Below are 21,137 nucleotides of genomic sequence, written 5' to 3' on the forward strand. Positions count from 1 at the left end.
CTTCCCGCTGTCCAAGCCCCGCCCGAGATCCGCACTCCCGAGAGCCCCGCCCCCCCGCCCGAGCCGAGCGGGGAACAGAGTGACCTGGTGACTATGGGTCCGGCTCTGGGGCGGGGCTGTTGACGCCGCGGGGAAGTTTTGTGCGCGGCGGCTCTCGGCACGGCCCGCAACTCAAGGCCCAGGCTTCCCGGGCTGCTAGGCCGCACCCGGCGCCGGCACAGCCGCTCGAAACGGCCGTCAAAGTAGGCGAGCCTCCAGGCGAAGGGCAGGGAATCACTTCATTTCCTCCTGTTGCTAAACACAATTTAAAACTCAAATAAATTGTTACTTAATTCCCTAACACATAATTCAAATATTTACCTTAGTTCCCTAACACACAGAAAGTGTGGGGAAAAAATCGTGAAAAATCAAGATGGCGGCCACTCACCTCGGTTCAGAACGATAAGGCCCGCCCACACACGCACCGATTGGTCGACCGTCAGGTCACCGAAGCGTAGGATTGGTCAATCGTCAAGTCACTCAACACTCAACTGTAGGATGGCACGCGCCAGGAACCCGCCGTACGATTGGTCGACCTCGATGTCACACGGTCGCTAATGAGATGCTAATGAGCGGAATGTTGAACATTTTTTGGATATCGCGGGCGCGATTTTTGTCCGGCCGAAATGTAAATACGCCTATGACCGGTCCGTAATCGTAAGCTTTCTTTTGACGTGACGCGCGCGTCGGTACGCTCTATAACTTTCAAACGTATAGAGAACGGACGGACAGACAGACAGACAGAGAGAAGAGCCGCTTTATAGATATTCACAAGAAGGAGTTGGATATATTTCTTAAGGCTAAAGGGATCAAGGGATGTGGGGAGAAAGCAGGGACAGGGCACTGAATTTGGATGATCAGCCATGATCTCATTGAATGGCTCGAGGGGCCGAATGGCCTACTCCTGCTCCTATCTTCTATGTTTCTATGTTAAAGGCACTGTATAAATTGTTGCTGTTGTTGCGCAGTGAATAAGATGCAGTTTGACAGCCATTTTGACATTTTTATTTACAAAAATTCTTTTCTGACACAAACACCTTTTTAAACACAGAAACATCGACACATGCATCAAGCTAAGTGCAGGCATGAATTGTTCCCTAAGCAGGAAGTGATGTAAAGCCGGTCGAGGCACAGGAGGATCCCAGAAGGCCTTGCGACTGTACGTCTGAGGGCGGAATGAGACACGACCAGGATTACATCTAACCCTTGGAGTCCCTCGGGGGAGCTACCAGGGCTGGTCCTCGGAGGAGTCAGCCTCGCACAGGAACAGGAGGAGGCCATTCAGCCCCTCGAGTCTGTTACACAGGAACAGGAGGAGGCCCATTCAGCCCAACTCGAGCCTGATACACAGGAACAGGAGGAGGCCCATTCAGCCCAACTCGAGCCTGATACACAGGAACAGGAGGAGGCCCATTCAGCCCCCCTCGAGCCTCTTGCACAGGAACAGGAGGAGGCCCATTCAGCCCAACTCGAGCCTGATACACAGGAACAGGAGGAGGCCATTCAGCCCAACTCGAGCCTGTTACACAGGAACAGGAGGAGGCCATTCAGCCCCCCTCGAGCCTGTTACACAGGAACAGGAGGAGGCCCATTCAGACCAACTCGAGCCTGTTACACAGGAACAGGAGGAGGCCCATTCAGCCCCCCTCAAGCCTGTTACACAGGAACAGGAGGAGGCCCATTCAGCCCCCCTCGAGCCTGTTGCACAGGAACAGGAGGAGGCCATTCAGCCCAACTCGAGCCTGTTACACAGGAACAGGAGGAGGCCATTCAGCCCAACTCGAGCCTGTTACACAGGAACAGGAGGAGGTCCATTCAGCCCAACTCGAGCCTGTTACGCAGGAACAGGAGGAGGCCATTCAGCCCAACTCGAGCCTGTTACACAGGAACAGGAGGAGGTCCATTCAGCCCAACTCGAGCCTGTTACGCAGGAACAGGAGGAGGTCCATTCAGCCCAACTCGAGCCTGTTACACAGGAACAGGAGGAGGCCCATTCAGCTCCCTCGAGTCTGTTACACAGGAACAGGAGGTGCCCATACAGACCCTCGCGAGTCTGTTACACAGGAACAGGAGGAGGTCCATTCAGCCCAACTCGAGCCTGTTACACAGGAAAAGGAGGAGGCCATTCAGCCCAACTCGAGCCTGTTACACAGGAACAGGAGGAGGCAATGTAACAGGCTCGAAGGGCTGAATATCCTCCTCCTGTCCCTGCGTAACAGGCTCGAGGGGCTGAATGGCCTCCTCCTGTTCCTGTGTAACAGGCTCGAGGGACTGAAGCGCCTCCTCCTGTCCCTGCGGAACAGGCTCAAGGGGGCCGAGTTAGCAAAATGACGGTTGAGGCCTCAATCACATCACTTCCTGTCAAACGTCACGACAATATGTGGCAGCCAATCAGCAACAGCAGCTCTACTCCAAGACAGTCACGTCAAACGAACAGAGGCCTATTGACCGGAGAGCGAGCAAGCGAGCCAGAAAGCCAATCAAGTGTCTGGAAAAGGTCAGGGTTCAAAGACGGGGTCGGGCAGGCAACACATTTCTCTTTCTTGACGCTCGACCTACGGCCCTTTCTTGGCCCTGATTTACCACCCCCTCCCCCCCCTCACCACGAAAACAGTGGTTGGGAGGAGACTTGCAAACCAGGGCCTCAGTACTTGAGGGTTGGTAGAGCTTGGGTTGCTGCTCTTAGGACGCAGCAGGCACCATCTGGAGGGCCGGACTTGAACCTCCCCCTCCCCCCACCCACAGTTCACCAGAGGGGTGAAAGGTCAGAGTCTGACCTCCGCTGACCTCACCCAGTCCTCTTTTTAAAAAAAACACATCAACGCCTCCAAGGATGCGGCCAAAATCCAGATTTTTTTTTTTTGCGTTTCCCGGGAGAGTCTCCCACCATTCCCGAGGGAACGAAAGTCCTCCTCGCTGCCAGCAGTTAAGGAATCAAAATTCAAAAACCGCCCCCCCCTCCCCTCCCCCTCCCGGCCACCACCTGTCCTCCATCTTAATTTTTTATAAGAAACATAAACCTATTCTATCTGGAAAACAAATCAACGCTTTCTTGTTCACAGATCGAAGAAGAGGAAGACTTAAAACAGAACGCGCACACGCACAAGGGCGAAACAAAATCTGTGAGTTAAGTGCCTGTTACCAAGGGCGTTGCTAGGGACATCGACCACAGAACAGGCTTCGGCCTAGTTTGGAGGGCTTTTCCTTCCCCCACCCCCAACTATCTAGAATTTCAATGCTGTCGCGAGCGTTTTCTTTTCAAAAGCAGATTGATAGATTTTTTGACGGCAAAATACTGCGGATGCTGGAAATCTGAAATAACAACAGAAGAGGCTGGAAAAACTCAGCAGGAAAAAAAGGCAGGAGATGAAACAGATTTTTCTCAGTTCTGAAGAAGGGTTTCGACCTGAAACGTTGACTCTATTTCTCTCTCCACGGATGTTGATAGATTTTTTGGTGGCCTTATTTAAATTCATTTATAATTATGAAGGCGGGCGGGGGGGGTGGTGGGGTCGGGGGGAAGGTGGGGTTCAATAGAGAGTCAGAACGATACCCGGACTCCCAGGGGTTAAATTACGAGGAGAGCTTACACAAACTAGGCTTGTATTCCCTGGAATTTGGCAGGTGAAAGGGCGATTTGATCGCAGTTTTTCAAGGGGTACTGATAGGGTAGGTAGAGAGAGAAACTATTTCCGCTCTTTGGGGATTCTAGGACGAGGGGACGTAGCCTAAGAATTAGAGCCAGACCTTTCAGGAGTGAAGTCAGGAAACCTCTCCTACATACAAAGGGCGGTAGAAGTTTGGAACTCTTCCGCAAACGGCAATTGATGCTAGATCAGTTTTAACGTTAAATCTGAGATTGGTGGATTTTTGTTAGCCAATTATTAAGGGACATGGGGCAAAAGCAGGTATATGGAGATCGGCCATGATCTCATTGAATGGCTCGAGGGGCTAAACGGCCTACTCCTGGTTCCTATGTTCCCAGAAGGTGGTTTCCACTTGTGGAAGGGGAGACCAGAACTAGAGGGCCTATAACAATCAGAAAGTCACTAATAAATCCAATCGGGAATTCAGGAGAAACTTCTTTACCCAGAGAGTGGGGAGAATGTGGAACTCGCTACCACAAAGGAGTGGTTGAGGCGAACTGCATAGATGCATTTAAGGAGAAGCTAGATCAATACATGAGGGAGAAAGGAAAAGAAGGATCTGCTGTTAGGGTGAGATGAAGAGGAGGGGGGAGGAGGCATTGACCAGTTGGGCCGAATGGCCTCTTTCTGTGCTGTACACTCTATGTAATTCTATGAGTCCTCCAACTTTCACCTCACAAGGGTTTCCTCCTTGGATTGGGAGGGCCCTCAAAGCTGACTTCATGGGTTGACTAGGAGGGAGAGGGGGCCTTGGTCCCTGGATTTCTGTTGGCCTATATAGCGGGGCAGAGATGAAAGCGAGGCCTGGGGTGGGCACGGGGAAAATCTACAACCAAGCTTATCCAACGCTGTAGGCCGCAGTCTCGGCCTAGTCAATCTGAGCAACACCCTAAAGTCTGTTACAATTTCACAAGTTACATTTTGGTTGGTTAAAGTTTTAGCTCAAAGAGAATAAATTAAATTGGACACAGGAAGGTTAAACCACTGCTTCAGTCTCAGTCGCCATAGACACTTTCATCACTATAGGCAACGTACAGGAAGAAATCCTCCTCATGGTTGTCCTGGGGAGAGGGAGGGGGGAAAGAAAAAGAATGAGTTAATGGGTGCGGAGATCGGAGGGGTTACACAATATAACAAACTACAACTCCCCGGCCTGTGCTGAGTTAGCCTGATCTCACACCCGGTGTGTGGTACTGAGCCCCACACACAGAGCAGGAAAGGCCCAGGCTCCGTCCCCGGCCTGTGCTGAGTTAGCCTGATCTCACACCCGGTGTGGGACTGAGCCCCACACACACAGAGCAGGAAAGGCCCAGGCTCCGTCCCCGGCCTGTGCTGAGTTAGCCTGATGTCACACCCGGTGTGGTACTGAGCCCCACACACAGAGCAGGAAAGGCCCAGGCTCCGTCCCCGGCCTGTGCTGCGTTAGCCTGATCTCACACCCGGTGTGGGACTGAGCCACACACACACAGAGCAGGAAAGGCCCAGGCTCCGTCCCCGGCCTGTGCTGAGTTAGCCTGATCTCACACCCGGTGTGGTACTGAGCCCCACACACAGAGCAGGAAAGGCCCAGGCTCCGTGCCCGGCCTGTGCTGAGTTAGCCTGATCTCACACCCGGTGTGGTACTGAGCCCCACACACACAGAGCAGGAAAGGCCCAGGCTCCATCCCCGGCCTGTGCTGAGTTAGCCTGATCTCACACCCGGTGTGGTACTGAGCCCCACACACACAGAGCAGGAAAGGCCCAGGCTCCATCCCCGGCCTGTGCTGACTTAGCCTGATCTCACACCCGGTGTGGTACTGAGCCCCACACACAGAGCAGGAAAGGCCCAGGCTCCGTGCCCGGCCTGTGCTGTGTTAGCCTGATCTCACTCACTGTGTGGTACTGAGCCCCACACACAGAGCAGGAAAGGCCCAGGCTCCATCCCTGGCCTGTGCTGAGTTAGCCTGATCTCACACCCGGTGTGGTACTGAGCCCCACACACAGAGCAGGAAAGGCCCAGGCTCCGTCCCCGGCCTGTGCTGTGTTAGCCTGATCTCACACCCGGTGTGGTCCTGAGCCCCACACACAGAGCAGGAAAGGCCGAGGCTCGATCCCCGGCCTGTGCTGAGTTAGCCTGATCTCACACCCGGTGTGGTACTGAGCCCCACACACAGAGCAGGAAAGGCCCAGGCTCCGTCCCCGGCCTGTGCTGTGTTAGCCTGATCTCACACCCGGTGTGGTCCTGAGCCCCACACACAGAGCAGGAAAGGCCGAGGCTCGATCCCCGGCCTGTGCTGAGTTAGCCTGATCTCACACCCGGTGTGGTACTGAGCCCCACACACAGAGCAGGAAAGGCCCAGGCTCGATCCCCGGCCTGTGCTGAGTTAGCCTGATCTCACACCCAGTGTGGTCCTGAGCCCCACACACAGAGCAGGAAAGGCCGAGGCTCGATCCCCGGCCTGTGCTGAGTTAGACTGATCTCACACCTGGCGTGGTACTGAGCCCCACACACAGAGCAGGAAAGGCCCAGGCTCGATCCCCGGCCTGTGCTGAGTTAGCCTGATCTCACACCCGTCGTGGTACTGAGCACCACATAGACACCCTACTGGGTTTGGAAGAGTTAAAATCGGCCAGGGTTCCAACTCCTGTCAGGAAGTGTATGTGTGAGCGTGAGCCTGAGTATTTGTGTGCAAGGGTATACGTGTGAGTGTGTGTGTGTGTGTATATAGAGTCATAACGGCACAGAAGGAGGCCATTCGGCCCATCGAGTCTGTGCCGGCTCTCTGTAGAACAATCCAGTCAGTCCCATTCCCCTCGCTCTATCCTCGTAGACCTGCAAGTTTATTTCCCTCAAGTGCCTATCCAGTCTCCCCTTGAAAACATCGAGTGTCTCCGCTTCCACCACTTCCGTCGGCAGCGAGTTCCAGGTCCTCACCACTCGCTGCGTAAAACAGTTTTTCCTCATGTCCCCTCCTGTATCTCTTGCCCAAAACCTTAAATCTGTGTCCCCTAGTCCTCGTACCATCAACTAGTGGGAACAGCCTTTCCCCATCTAGCCTATCCAAACCCGTCATAATCTTGTACACCTCGATCAAATCACCCCTCAACCTCCTTTGCTCCAATGAAAACAAATCCAGCTTCTCCAACCTGTCCTTGTAGCTAAGATCCCCCATCCCCGGAACCATTCTGGTAAATCTCCTCTGCACCCTCTCAAGGGACCTTCACATCCTTCCTAAAGTGTGGTGACCAGAACTGGACACAATACTCCAGTTGTGGCCTAACCATGCGTGTGTGTGTATATGTGCTTGTGTATATGTGTGAGTGTGTGTATGTGTGTATGTGACAGTGTGTGTATGTTTTTGAGTGTCTATGTGCATGTGTGTGAGTGTGTATATATGTGTGTTTACAGATGTGTCTGTGTGTGTGTATATATGTGTGTTTACAGATGTGTCTGTATGTGTGTGTATATATGTGAGTGTGTACATATATGAATGTGAGTGTGTGTGTATATATATGAGTGTGTATATATGTGAGTATATATATATATTGAATGTATATATGAGCGTGAGTGTCTGTGTGTATAATTGTTTGTATATATGTGTATGTGTGTGAGCAGGAGTGTGAGTGTGAGGACAAGACCGGGACTCATCTATGCCACCCCTTCCCCGGTGGAAAATCCTGCCGACACCCCCATCTCTCGTCCCTCACACTGGTGACGTCAGTGAGTCCCATTCCCCCCGCACACCCACCCCCTCTTCCGCCCCCAACGCGAGTTAACACCCGGGCCTGAGGAGGTTGCGAACGGCTGACATCACTGACTGTCGGTCCCAGTTCGGGCGCCAATTGCATCCCACCTCTGGAAACGCCCCCCCGTCCTCCCCCGTACCTCGTAGAGTTGCCCCATGGTAGCACTGGTCGGAGGGATCGTGTTGTTGACAAAGAAGAAGAGAGCATCCTCGGGACGAAGGTGGACCCTCTTCCGGATCAAGAAGTAGAACTGACCAACTGCAGGGTTGGGGGAGGGGGGTGAGCGGGAAAAAGTGGGGGGCGGATGGAGGGAGAGAGAGAGAGAGAGAGAGAGGCAACGGAAGAAATTAAATCCTGATACACAATCTGACATGAATCAATCATTCATGAAAGAAAGACTTATGAAATAATACTGAGCGGCCTGCGGGTGGCGCTGTCCAGGGAGAGTATAAATACTCGGGCACGGGCCCAGCTTGCGCAGGACATTCTTAACAGGAACTAGTGAAGGACACAACTAGACCTCCATGTTGTAAAACAGTTGATTAAAGCTTTGTTTAACGCTTAGACCAAGTGCCTCGTAGTGTTCTTACGTCACAATCCATGCAACGGATCGCTTTAAGACAGCCCGCATGGCCCTGTTGATACATCAGCAAACAAACACATGCTCCCCATTTTCTGCACAGCAAGATCCCACAAACAGAAAACACCTCTTGTTGGGGTTTTATTTTGGGTGGTGTTTTGATTTTGAGGGAGGAATGATAGCCCCAGGAGACTGGGGACAACTCCCCCTGCTCATCTTCCAATAGTGGCCGTGGGACTCTTTTATATCCACCTGAGAGCGCGCTCCCTCAGTACTGCCCCTCCGACAGTGCAGCGCTCCCTCAGTACTGCCCCTCCGACAGTGTGGCACTCCCTCAGTACTGCCCCTCCGACAGTGCAGCGCTCCCTCAGTACTGCCCCTCCGACAGTGCAGCCCTCCCTCAGTACTGCCCCTCCGACAGTGCAGCGCTCCCTCAGTACTGCCCCTCCGACAGTGCAGCGCTCCCTCAGTACTGCCCCTCCGACAGTGCAGCGCTCCCTCAGTACTGCCCCTCCGACAGTGCGGCGCTCCCTCAGTACTGCCCCTCCGACAGTGCAGCGCTCCCTCAGTACAGCCCCTCTGACAGTGCAGCGCTCCCTCAGTACTGCTCCTCCGACAGTGCAGCACTCCCTCAGTACTGCCCCTCTAACAGTGCAGCCCTCCCTCAGTACTGTCCTTCCGACAGTGCAGCACTCCCTCACTACAGCCCCTCTGACAGTGCAGCGCTCCCTCAGTACTGCCCCTCCAACAGTGCAGCACTCCCTCAGTGCTGCCCCTCCGATAGTGCAGCGCTCCCTCAGTACTGCCCCTCCGACAGTGCAGCGCTCCCTCAGTACTGCACCTCCGACAGTGCAGCGCTCCCTCAATACTGCCCCTCCGACAGTGCAGTGCTCCCTCAGTACTGCCCCTCCGACAGTGCAGTGCTCCCTCAATACTGCCCCTCCGACAGTGCGGCGCTCCCTCAGTACTGCTCCTCCGACAGTGCAGCACTCCCTCAGTACTGCCCCTCTGACAATGCAGCACTCCCTCAGTACTGCCCCTCCGACAGTGCGGCGCTCCCTCAGTACTCAATGGGGCTGACAGCGAATCTGCAGAAGGTGTCAATGAGGGGTCAGTGGGTCAGACTTAGACCTTTCACCCTATGCAAGCTGGAGGTGAACTGCAGCCTCAGGCAGGGTGGGCGATGGGTGCCTCTCTCTGATAGGCGAGGGATAGGGAGTGTCCCACTTGATGATGGGGTCTTCTTAACGTGTGCAGTGGGTTATTCAGCTCACCCGTGAGGTCAGAGGGCACCAGGTACTTCCTCTTGTCCAGATCCGGCACTCTGGCCTTGGCTGCTTTCTCCACGATCACCTGTTCAACAATGACAGGACGGGGTCAGGGAATGGATACAGAATATTCAGAGGCTCGCTGGATGGCTCCCGTTACCCCCCATCACCCATTCACTCACTCTCAATCACTCTCACATCCGCACTCCTGCACATTCCTACACATATACTCTCACGTATACAGACATTCTCCCCTCCGATAGGGAACAGGCTGCCCGGTGTCTGTAACTGGGAGGAGGTGGGTGAGAGGGTTAACCCCCCTCCGATAGGGAACAGGCTGCCCGGTGTCTGTAACTGGGAGGAGGTGGGTGAGAGGGTTAATCCCCTCCGATAGGGAACCGGCTGCCTGGTGTCTGTAACTGGGAGGAAGTGGTTGAGAGGGTTTATCCCCTCCGACAGGGAACAGGCTGCCCCGGTGTCTGTAAATGGGAGGAGGTGGGTGAGAAGGTTAATCCTCTCCGCTAGGGGAACAGCCTGCCTGGTGCCTGTAACTGGGAGGAGGTGGGTGAGACAGTTAATCCCCTCCAGTAGGGGAACAGGCTGCCCGGTGTCTGTAACTGGGAGGAGGTTGGTGAGAAGGTTAATCCCCTCCGATAGGGAACAGTCTGCCTGGTGTCTGTAACTGGGAGGAGGTGGGTGAGAGGATTAATCCTCCGATAGGGGACAGGCTGCCCAGTGTCTGTAACTGGGAGGAGGTAGGTAAGAGTGTTAATCCCCCTCCGATAGGGAACAGACTGCCCGGTGTCTGTAACTGGGAGGACGTGGGTGAGAGGGTTAATCCACTCCGATAGGGAACAGACTGCCCGGTGTCTGTAACTGGGAGGACGTGGGTGAGAGGGTTAATCCCCTCCGATCAGGAACAGACTGCCCGGTGATTGTAACTGGGAGGAGGCAGATGAGAGGGTTAATCCCCTCCCATAGGGGACCGGCTGCCCGGTGTCTGTAACTGGGAATAGGTGTGTGAGAGGGTTAATCCCCTCCGATAGGGAACAGGCTGCCTGGTGTCTGTAACTAGGAGGAGGTGGGTGAGAGGGTTAATCCCCTCCGATAGGGAACAGGCTGCCCAGTGTCTTTAACTGGGAGGAGGTGGGTGAGACGGTTTATCCCCCTCCGATAGGGAACAGGCGGCCCGGTGTCTGTAACTGGGAGCACGCAGGTGAGAGGGTTAATCCACTCTGATAGGGAACAGGCTGCCTGGTATTTGTAACTGGGAGGCGGTGGGTGAGAGGGTTAATCCCCTCCGCTAGGGAACAGGCTGCCGGGTGTCTGTAACTGGGAGGAGGTGGGTGAGAGGTTTAATCCCCTCTGATAGGGAACAGGCTGCCTGGTGTCTGTAACTGGGAGGAGGTGGGTGAGAGGTTTAATCCCCACCGATAGGGAACAGGCTGCCGGGTGTCTGTAACTGGGAGGACGTGGGTGAGAGGTTTAATCCCCTCTGATAGGGAACAGGCTGCCTGGTGTCTGTAACTGGGAGGAGGTGGGTGAGAGGGTTAATCCCCTCCGATCAGGAACAGACTGCCCCGTGATTGTAACTGGGAGGAGGTGGGTGAGAGGGTTAATCACCTCCGGTATGGAACAGGCTGCCTGGTGTCTGTAACTGGGAGGAGGTGGGTGAGAGGGTTAATCCCCCTCCAATAGGGAACAGGCGGCCCGGTGTCTGTAACTGGGAGGACGCAGGTGAGCGGGTTAATCCACTCTGATAGGGAACAGGCTGCCCGGTGTCTGTAACAGGGAAGAGGTGGGTGAGAGGGTTAATCCCCTCCGATCAGGAACAGACTGCCCGGTGATTGTAACTGGGAGGAGGTGGGTGAGAGGGTTAATCCCCTCTGATAGGGAACAGGCTGCCTGGTGTCTGTAACTGGGAGGAGGTGGGTGAGAGGGTTAATCCCCCTCCGATAGGGAACAGGCTGCCTGGTGTCTGTAACTGGGAGGAGGTGGGTGAGAGGGTTAATCCCCTCCGATAGGGAACAGGCTGCCCGGTGTCTGTAACCGGGAGGAGGTGGGTGAGAGGGTTAATCCCCCTCCGATAGGAAACAGGCTGCCCGGTGTCTGTAACTGGGAGGAGGAGAGTGAGAGGGTTAATCCCCTCTGATAGGGAACAGGCGGCCTGGTGTCTGTAACTGGGAGGACGCAGGTGAGAGGGTTAATCCACTCTGATAGGGAACAGGCTGCCTGGTGTCTGTAACTGGGAGGCGGTGGGTGAGAGGGTTAATCCCCTCTCATAGGGAACAGGTTGCCTGGTGTCTGTAACTGGGAGGAGGTGGGTGAGAGTGTTAATCCCCTCCGATAGGGAACAGGTTGCCCGGTGTCTGTAACTGGGAGGAGATTGGTGAGAGGGTTAATCCCCTCCGATCAGGAACAGACTGCCCCGTGATTGTAACTGGGAGGAGGTGGGTGAGAGGGTTAATCACCTCCGGTATGGAACAGGCTGCCTGGTGTCTGTAACTGGGAGGAGGTGGGTGAGAGGGTTAATCCCCCTCCAATAGGGAACAGGCGGCCCGGTGTCTGTAACTGGGAGGACGCAGGTGAGAGGGTTAATCCACTCTGATAGGGAACAGGCTGCCCGGTGTCTGTAACAGGGAAGAGGTGGGTGAGAGGGTTAATCCCCTCCGATCAGGAACAGACTGCCCGGTGATTGTAACTGGGAGGAGGTGGGTGAGAGGGTTAATCCCCTCTGATAGGGAACAGGCTGCCTGGTGTCTGTAACTGGGAGGAGGTGTGTGAGAGGGTTAATCCCCTCCGATAGGGAACAGGCTGCCCGGTGTCTGTAACTGGAAGGAGGAGAGTGAGAGGGTTAATCCCCTCTGATAGGGAACAGGCGGCCTGGTGTCTGTAACTGGGAGGACGCAGGTGAGAGGGTTAATCCACCGATAGGGGACAGGCTGCCCAGTGTCTGTAACTGGGAGGAGGTAGGTAAGAGTGTTAATCCCCCTCCGATAGGGAACAGACTGCCCGGTGTCTGTAACTGGGAGGACGTGGGTGAGAGGGTTAATCCACTCCGATAGGGAACAGACTGCCCGGTGTCTGTAACTGGGAGGAGGTGGGTGAGAGGGTTAATCCCCTCCCATAGGGAACAGGCTGCCCGGTGTCTGTAAACGGGAGGAGGTGGGTGAGAGTGTTAATCCCCCTCTGATAGGAAACAGGCTGCCCGGTGTCTGCAACTGGGAGGAGGTGGGTAAGAGGGTTAATCCCCCTCCGATAGGGAGAAGGCTGCCTGGTGTCTGTAACTGGGAGGAGGTGGGTGAGAGGGTTAATCTCCCTCCAATAGGGAACAGGCTGCCCGGTGTCTGTAACTGGGAGGAGGTGTGTGAGAGGGTTAATCCCCTCCGATAGGGAACAGGCTGCCCGGTGTCTGTAACTGGAAGGAGGAGAGTGAGAGGGTTAATCCCCTCTGATAGGGAACAGTCTGCCTGGTGTCTGTAACTGGGAGGAGGTGGGTGAGAGGGTTAATCCACTCCGATAGGGAACAGACTGCCCGGTGTCTGTAACTGGGAGGACGTGGGTGAGAGGGTTAATCCCCTCCGATCAGGAACAGACTGCCCGGTGATTGTAACTGGGAGGAGGCAGATGAGAGGGTTAATCCCCTCCCATAGGGGACCGGCTGCCCGGTGTCTGTAACTGGGAATAGGTGTGTGAGAGGGTTAATCCCCTCCGATAGGGAACAGGCTGCCTGGTGTCTGTAACTAGGAGGAGGTGGGTGAGAGTGTTAATCCCGTGTGATAGGGAACATGCAGCCCAGTGTCTGTAACTGGGAGGAGGTGGATGAGAGGGTTAATCCCCTCCGATAGGGAACAGGCTGCCCAGTGTCTTTAACTGGGAGGAGGTGGGTGAGACGGTTTATCCCCCTCCGATAGGGAACAGGCGGCCCGGTGTCTGTAACTGGGAGCACGCAGGTGAGAGGGTTAATCCACTCTGATAGGGAACAGGCTGCCTGGTATTTGTAACTGGGAGGCGGTGGGTGAGAGGGTTAATCCCCTCCGCTAGGGAACAGGCTGCCGGGTGTCTGTAACTGGGAGGAGGTGGGTGAGAGGTTTAATCCCCTCTGATAGGGAACAGGCTGCCTGGTGTCTGTAACTGGGAGGAGGTGGGTGAGAGGTTTAATCCCCACCGATAGGGAACAGGCTGCCGGGTGTCTGTAACTGGGAGGACGTGGGTGAGAGGTTTAATCCCCTCTGATAGGGAACAGGCTGCCTGGTGTCTGTAACTGGGAGGAGGTGGGTGAGAGGGTTAATCCCCTCCGATCAGGAACAGACTGCCCCGTGATTGTAACTGGGAGGAGGTGGGTGAGAGGGTTAATCACCTCCGGTATGGAACAGGCTGCCTGGTGTCTGTAACTGGGAGGAGGTGGGTGAGAGGGTTAATCCCCCTCCAATAGGGAACAGGCGGCCCGGTGTCTGTAACTGGGAGGACGCAGGTGAGCGGGTTAATCCACTCTGATAGGGAACAGGCTGCCCGGTGTCTGTAACAGGGAAGAGGTGGGTGAGAGGGTTAATCCCCTCCGATCAGGAACAGACTGCCCGGTGATTGTAACTGGGAGGAGGTGGGTGAGAGGGTTAATCCCCTCTGATAGGGAACAGGCTGCCTGGTGTCTGTAACTGGGAGGAGGTGGGTGAGAGGGTTAATCCCCCTCCGATAGGGAACAGGCTGCCTGGTGTCTGTAACTGGGAGGAGGTGGGTGAGAGGGTTAATCCCCTCCGATAGGGAACAGGCTGCCCGGTGTCTGTAACCGGGAGGAGGTGGGTGAGAGGGTTAATCCCCCTCCGATAGGAAACAGGCTGCCCGGTGTCTGTAACTGGGAGGAGGAGAGTGAGAGGGTTAATCCCCTCTGATAGGGAACAGGCGGCCTGGTGTCTGTAACTGGGAGGACGCAGGTGAGAGGGTTAATCCACTCTGATAGGGAACAGGCTGCCTGGTGTCTGTAACTGGGAGGCGGTGGGTGAGAGGGTTAATCCCCTCTCATAGGGAACAGGTTGCCTGGTGTCTGTAACTGGGAGGAGGTGGGTGAGAGTGTTAATCCCCTCCGATAGGGAACAGGTTGCCCGGTGTCTGTAACTGGGAGGAGATTGGTGAGAGGGTTAATCCCCTCCGATCAGGAACAGACTGCCCCGTGATTGTAACTGGGAGGAGGTGGGTGAGAGGGTTAATCACCTCCGGTATGGAACAGGCTGCCTGGTGTCTGTAACTGGGAGGAGGTGGGTGAGAGGGTTAATCCCCCTCCAATAGGGAACAGGCGGCCCGGTGTCTGTAACTGGGAGGACGCAGGTGAGAGGGTTAATCCACTCTGATAGGGAACAGGCTGCCCGGTGTCTGTAACAGGGAAGAGGTGGGTGAGAGGGTTAATCCCCTCCGATCAGGAACAGACTGCCCGGTGATTGTAACTGGGAGGAGGTGGGTGAGAGGGTTAATCCCCTCTGATAGGGAACAGGCTGCCTGGTGTCTGTAACTGGGAGGAGGTGGGTGAGAGGGTTAATCCCCCTCCGATAGGAAACAGGCTGCCCGGTGTCTGTAACTGGGAGGAGGTGTGTGAGAGGGTTAATCCCCTCCGATAGGGAACAGGCTGCCCGGTGTCTGTAACTGGAAGGAGGAGAGTGAGAGGGTTAATCCCCTCTGATAGGGAACAGGCGGCCTGGTGTCTGTAACTGGGAGGACGCAGGTGAGAGGGTTAATCCACTCTGATAGGGAACAGGCTGCCTGGTGTCTGTAACTGGGAGGAGATTGGTGAGAGGGTTAATCCCCTCCGATAGGGGAACAGGCTGCCCGGTGTCTGTAACTGGGAGGAGGTGGGTGAGAGGGTTAATCCACTCTGATAGGGAACCGGCTGCCTGGTGTCTGTAACTGGGAGGAGGTGGGTGAGAGGGTTAATCCCCTCCCATAGGGAACAGGCTACCCGGTGTCTGTAAACGGGAGGAGGTGGGTGAGAGTGTTAATCCCCCTCTGATAGGAAACAGGCTGCCCGGTGTCTGTAACTGGGAGGAGGTGGGTGAGAGGGTTAATCCCCCTCCGATAGGGAACAGGCTGCCTGGTCCCTGTAACTTGGAGGAGGTGGGTGAGAGGGTTAATCTCCCTCCAATAGGGAACAGGCTGCCCGGTGTCTGTAACTGGGAGGAGGTGGGTGAGAGGGTTAATCCCCCTCCGATAGGGAACAGGCTGCCTGGTCCCTGTAACTTGGAGGAGGTGGGTGAGAGTGTTAATCCCCTGTGATAGGGAACAGGCTGCCCGGTGTCTGCAACTGGGAGGAGGTGGGTGAGAGGGTTAATCTCCCTCCAATAGGGAACAGGCTGCCCGGTGTCTGTAACCGGGAGGAGGTGGGTGAGAGGGTTAATCCCCCTCCGATAGGAAACAGGCTGCCCGGTGTCTGTAACCGGGAGGAGGTGGGTGAGAGGGTTAATCCCCCTCTGATAGGAAACAGGCTGCCCGGTGTCTGCAACTGGGAGGAGGTGGGTAAGAGGGTTAATCCCCCTCCGATAGGGAAAAGGCTGCCTGGTGTCTGTAACTGGGAGGTGGTGGGTGAGAGGGTTAATCTCCCTCCAATAGGGAACAGGCTGCCCGGTGTCTGTAACTGGGAGGAGATGGGTGAGAGGGTTAACCCCCTCCGATAGGGAACAGGCTGCCCGGTGTCTGCAACTGGGAGGAGCTGGGTGAGAGGGTTAATCCCCCTCTGATAGGGAACAGGCTGCCTGGTCCCTGTAACTTGGAGGAGGTGGGTGAGAGGGTTAATCCCCCTCCGATAGGGAACAGGCTGCCCAGTGTCTGTAACTGAGAGGAGGTGGGTAGGAGGGTTAAGCCACCTCCGATAGGGAACAAGCTGCCCAGTGTCTTTAAATGGGAGGAGGTGGGTGAGACGGTTTATCCCCTCCAATAGGGAACAAGCTGCTCGGTGTCTGTAACTGGGAGGAGGTGGGTAAGAGGGTTAATCCCCTCTGATAGGGAACAGGCGGCCCGGTGTCTGTAACTGGGAGGACGCAGGTGAGAGGGTTAATCCACTCTGATAGGGAACAGGCTGCCTGGTGTCTGTAACTGGGAGGCGGTGGGTGAGAGGGTTAATCCCCTCCGATAGGGAACAGGCTGCCCGGTGTCTGTCACCGGGAGGAGGTGGGTGAGATGGTTAATCCCCCTCCGATAGGAAACAGGCTGACCGGTGTCTGTAACTGGGAGGACGCAGGTGAGAGGGTTAATCCACTCTGATAGGGAACAGGCTGCCTGGTGTCTGTAACTGGGAGGACGTGGGTGAGAGGGTTAATCCCCTCCGATCAGGAACAGACTTCCCGGTGATTGTAACTGGGAGGAGGTGGGTGAGAGGGTTAATCCCCTCTGATATGGAACAGGCTGCTTGGTGTCTGTAACTGGGAGGAGGTGGGTGAGAGGGTTAATCCCCTCCGATAGGGAACAGGCTGCCCGGTGTCTGTAACCGGGAGGAGGTGGGTGAGAGGGTTAATCCCCCTCCGATAGGAAACAGGCTGCCCGGTGTCTGTAACTGGGAGGAGGTGTGAGAGAGGGTTAATCCCCTCCGATAGGGAACAGGCTGCCCGGTGTCTGTAACTGGGAGGAGGAGAGTGAGAGGGTTAATCCCCTCTGATAGGGAACAGGCGGCCTGGTGTCTGTAACTGGGAGGACGCAGGTGAGAGGGTTAATCCACTCTGATAGGGAACAGGCTGCCTGGTGTCTGTAACTGAGAGGCGGTGGGTGAGAGGGTTAATCCCCTCTGATAGGGAACAGGCTGCCTGGTGTCTGTAACTGGGAGGAGGTGGGTGAGAGTGTTAATCCCCTCCAATAGGGAACAGGCTGCCCGGTGTCTGTAACTGGGAGGAGGTTGGTGAGAGGGTTAATCCCCTCCGATAGGGGAACAGGCTGCCCGGTGTTTGTAACTGGGAGGAGGTGGGTGAGAGGGTTAATCCCCTTCCAATAGGGAACAGGCTGCCCGGTGGGTGTAACTGGGAGGACGCAGGTGAGAGGGTTAATCCACTCTTATAGGGAACTGGCTGCCCGGTGTCTGTAACCGGGAGGAGGTGGGTGAGAGGGTTAATCCCCCTCCGATAGGAAACAGGCTGCCTGGTGTCTGTAACCGGGAGGAGGTGGGTGAGATGGTTAATCCCCCTCTGATAGGAAACAGGCTGCCCGGTGTCTGCAACTGGGAGGAGGTGGGTAAGAGGGTTAATCCCCCTCCGATAGGGAAAAGGCTGCCTGGTGTCTGTAACTGGGAGGAGGTGGGTGTGAGGGTTAATCCCCCTCCGATAGGGAACAGGCTGCCTGGTCCCTGTAACTTGGAGGAGGTGGGTGAGAGTGTTAATCCCCTGTGATAGGGAACAGGCTGCCCAGTGTCTTTAAATGGGAGGAGGTGGGTGAGACGGTTTAGCCCCCTCCAATAGGGAACAGGCTGCCCGGTGTCTGTAACTGGGAGGAGGTGGGTAAGAGGGTTAATCCCCTCTGATAGGGAACAGGCGGCCCGGTGTCTGTAACTGGGAGGAGGTGTGTGAGAGGGTTAATCCGCTCCGATAGGGAACAGGCTGCCCGGTGTCTGTAACTGGGAGGAGGAGAGTGAGAGGGTTAATCCCCTCTGATAGGGAACAGGCGGGCTGGTGCCTGTAACTGGGAGGACGCAGGTGAGAGGGTCAATCCACTCTGATAGGGAACAGGCTGCCTGGTGTCTGTAACTGGGAGGCGGTGGGTGAGAGGGTTAATCCCCTCCGATAGGGAACAGGCTGCCCGGTGTCTGTAACCGGGAGGAGGTGGGTGAGAGGGTTAATCCCCCTCCGATAGGAAACAGGCTGCCCGGTGTCTGTAACCGGGAGGAGGTGGGTGAGAGGGTTAATCCCCCTCTGATAGGAAACAGGCTGCCCGGTGTCTGCAACTGGGAGGAGGTGGGTAAGAGGGTTAATCCCCCTCCGATAGGGAAAAGGCTGCCTGGTGTCTGTAACTGGGAGGTGGTGGGTGAGAGGGTTAATCTCTCTCCAATAGGGAACAGGCTGCCCGGTGTCTGTAACTGGGAGGAGATGGGTGAGAGGGTTAACCCCCTCCGATAGGGAACAGGCTGCCCGGTGTCTGTAACTTGGAGGAGGTGGGTGAGAGGGTTAATCCCCCTCCGATAGGGAACAGGCTGCCTGGTCCATGTAACTTGGAAGAGGTGGGTGAGAGTGTTAATCCCCTGTGATAGGGAACATACTGCCCAGTGTCTGTAACTGAGAGGAGGTGGGTAGGAGGGTTAAGCCACCTCCGATAGGGAACAGGCTGCCCAGTGTCTTTAAATGGGAGGAGGTGGGTGCGACGGTTTATCCCCTCCAATAGGGAACAGGCTGCTCGGTGTCTGTAACTGGGAGGAGGTGGGTAAGAGGGTTAATCCCCTCTGATAGGGAACAGGCGGCCCGGTGTCTGTAACTGGGAGGATGCAGGTGAGAGGGTTAATCCACTCTGATAGGGAACAGGCTGCCTGGTGTCTGTAACTGGGAGGCGGTGGGTGAGAGGGTTAATCCCCTCCGATAGGGAACAGGCTGCCCGGTGTCTGTCACCGGGAGGAGGTGGGTGAGATGGTTAATCCCCCTCCGATAGGCAACAGGCTGACCGGTGTCTGTAACTGGGAGGACGCAGGTGAGAGGGTTAATCCACTCTGATAGGGAACAGGCTGCCTGGTGTCTGTAACTGGGAGGACGTGGGTGAGAGGGTTAATCCCCTCCGATCAGGAACAGACTTCCCGGTGATTGTAACTGGGAGGAGGTGGGTGAGAGGGTTAATCCCCTCTGATATGGAACAGGCTGCTTGGTGTCTGTAACTGGGAGGAGGTGGGTGAGAGGGTTAATCCCCTCCGATAGGGAACAGGCTGCCCGGTGTCTGTAACCGGGAGGAGGTGGGTGAGAGGGTTAATCCCCCTCCGATAGGAAACAGGCTGCCCGGTGTCTGTAACTGGGAGGAGGTGTGTGAGAGGGTTAATCCCCTCCGATAGGGAACAGGCTGCCCGGTGTCTGTAACTGGGAGGAGGAGAGTGAGAGGGTTAATCCCCTCTGATAGGGAACAGGCGGCCTGGTGTCTGTAACTGGGAGGACGCAGGTGAGAGGGTTAATCCCCTCTGATAGGGAACAGGCTGCCCGGTGTCTGTAACTGGGAGGAGGTGGGTAAGAGGGTTAATCCCCCTCCGATCGGGAAAAGGCTGCCTGGTGTCTGTAACTGGGAGGAGGTTGGTGAGAGGGTTAATCCCCTCCGATAGGGGAACAGGCTGCCCGGTGTTTGTAACTGGGAGGAGGTGGGTGAGAGGGTTAATCCCCTTCCAATAGGGAACAGGCTGCCCGGTGGGTGTAACTGGGAGGACGCAGGTGAGAGGGTTAATCCACTCTTATAGGGAACAGGCTGCCCGGTGTCTGTAACCGGGAGGAGGTGGGTGAGAGGGTTAATCCCCCTCCGATAGGGAACAGGCTGCCCGGTGTCTGTAACCGGGAGGAGGTGGGTGAGAGGGTTAATCCCCCTCCGATAGGAAACAGGCTGCCCGGTGTCTGTAACCGGGAGGAGGTGGGTGAGATGGTTAATCCCCCTCTGATAGGAAACAGGCTGCCCGGTGTCTGCAACTGGGAGGAGGTGGGTAAGAGGGTTAATCCCCCTCCGATCGGGAAAAGGCTGCCTGGTGTCTGTAACTGGGAGGAGGTGGGTGAGAGGGTTAATCTTCCTCCAATAGGGAACAGGCTGCCCGGTGTCTGTAACTGGGAGGAGGTGGGTGTGAGGGTTAATCCCCCTCCGATAGGGAACAGGCTGCCCGGTGTCTGTAACTGGGAGGAGGTGGGTGAGAGGGTTAATCCCCCTCCGATAGGGAACAGGCTGCCCGGTGTCTGTAACTGGGAGGAGGTGGGTGAGAGGGTTAATCCCCCTCCGATAGGGAACAGGCTGCCTGGTCCCTGTAACTTGGAGGAGGTGGGTGAGAGTGTTAATCCCCTGTGATAGGGAACAGGCTGCCCAGTGTCCTTAAATGGGAGGAGGTGGGTGAGACGGTTTATCCCCCTCCAATAGGGAACAGGCTGCCCGGTGTCTGTAACTGGGAGGAGGTGTGTAAGAGGGTTAATCCCCTCTGATAGGGAACAGGCGGCCCGGTGTCTGTAACTGGGAGGACGCAGGTGAGAGGGTTAATCCACTCTGATAGGGAACAGGCTGCCTGGCGTCTGTAACTGGGAGGCGGTGGGTGAGAGGGTTAATCCCCCTCCGATAGGGAAAAGGCTGCCTGGTGTCTGTAACTGGGAGGACGTGGGTGAGAGGTTTAATCCCCTCTGATAGGGAACAGGCTGCCTGGTGTCTGTAACTGGGAGGAGGTGGGTAAGAGGGTTAATCCCCCTCCGATAGGGAAAAGGCTGCCTGGTGTCTGTAACTGGGAGGTGGTGGGTGAGAGGGTTAATCTCCCTCCAATAGGGAACAGGCTGCCCGGTGTCTGTAACTGGGAGGAGCTGGGTGAGAGGGTTAATCCCCCTCTGATAGGGAACAGCCTGCCTGGTGCCTGTAACTGGGAGGATGTGGGTGAGACGGTTAATCCCCTCCAATAGGGGAACAGGCTGCCCGGTGTCTGTAACTGGGAGAAGGTGGGTGAGAGGGTTAACCCCCTCCGATAGGGAACAGGCTGCCTGGCGTCTGTAACTGGGAGGCGGTGGGTGAGAGGGTTAATCCCCTCCGATAGGGAACAGGCTGCCCGGTGTCTGTAACTGGGAGGCGGTGGGTGAGAGGTTTAATCCCCTCTGATAGGGAACAGGCTGCCTGGTGTCTGTAACTGGGAGGAGGTGGGTGAGAGTGTTAATCCCCTCCGATAGGGAACAGGCTGCCCGGTGTCTGTAACTGGGAGGACGTGGGTGAGAG

At 56.0% G+C, this 21,137-nt stretch overlaps 1 protein-coding gene across 1 annotated transcript in view; it reads right to left on the reverse strand.

Moving 5' to 3' along the window:
• Positions 1-1,021: 1,021 nt before the first annotated feature.
• LOC147091428 (gamma-aminobutyric acid receptor-associated protein-like 1) overlaps positions 1,022-21,137 on the reverse strand; it is a 47,285-nt gene continuing 27,169 nt past the window's right edge. Inside the window, exons 2-4 of the mRNA XM_085976781.1 lie at positions 9,267-9,345; positions 7,552-7,670; positions 1,022-4,747 (exon numbers count right to left, since the gene is read on the reverse strand). Coding sequence (XP_085832907.1) covers positions 4,682-4,747; positions 7,552-7,670; positions 9,267-9,345 — 264 coding nt within the window. The 3' untranslated portion in view covers positions 1,022-4,681. The remainder of the gene's footprint in view (positions 4,748-7,551; positions 7,671-9,266; positions 9,346-21,137) is intronic.

Source organism: Somniosus microcephalus, unplaced genomic scaffold, assembly GCF_052327205.1.
Source record: "Somniosus microcephalus isolate GS21.2 unplaced genomic scaffold, FLI_Smic_1.0 unresolved_chr3, whole genome shotgun sequence".
NCBI classification, from domain to species: Eukaryota; Metazoa; Chordata; class Chondrichthyes; order Squaliformes; family Somniosidae; genus Somniosus; species Somniosus microcephalus.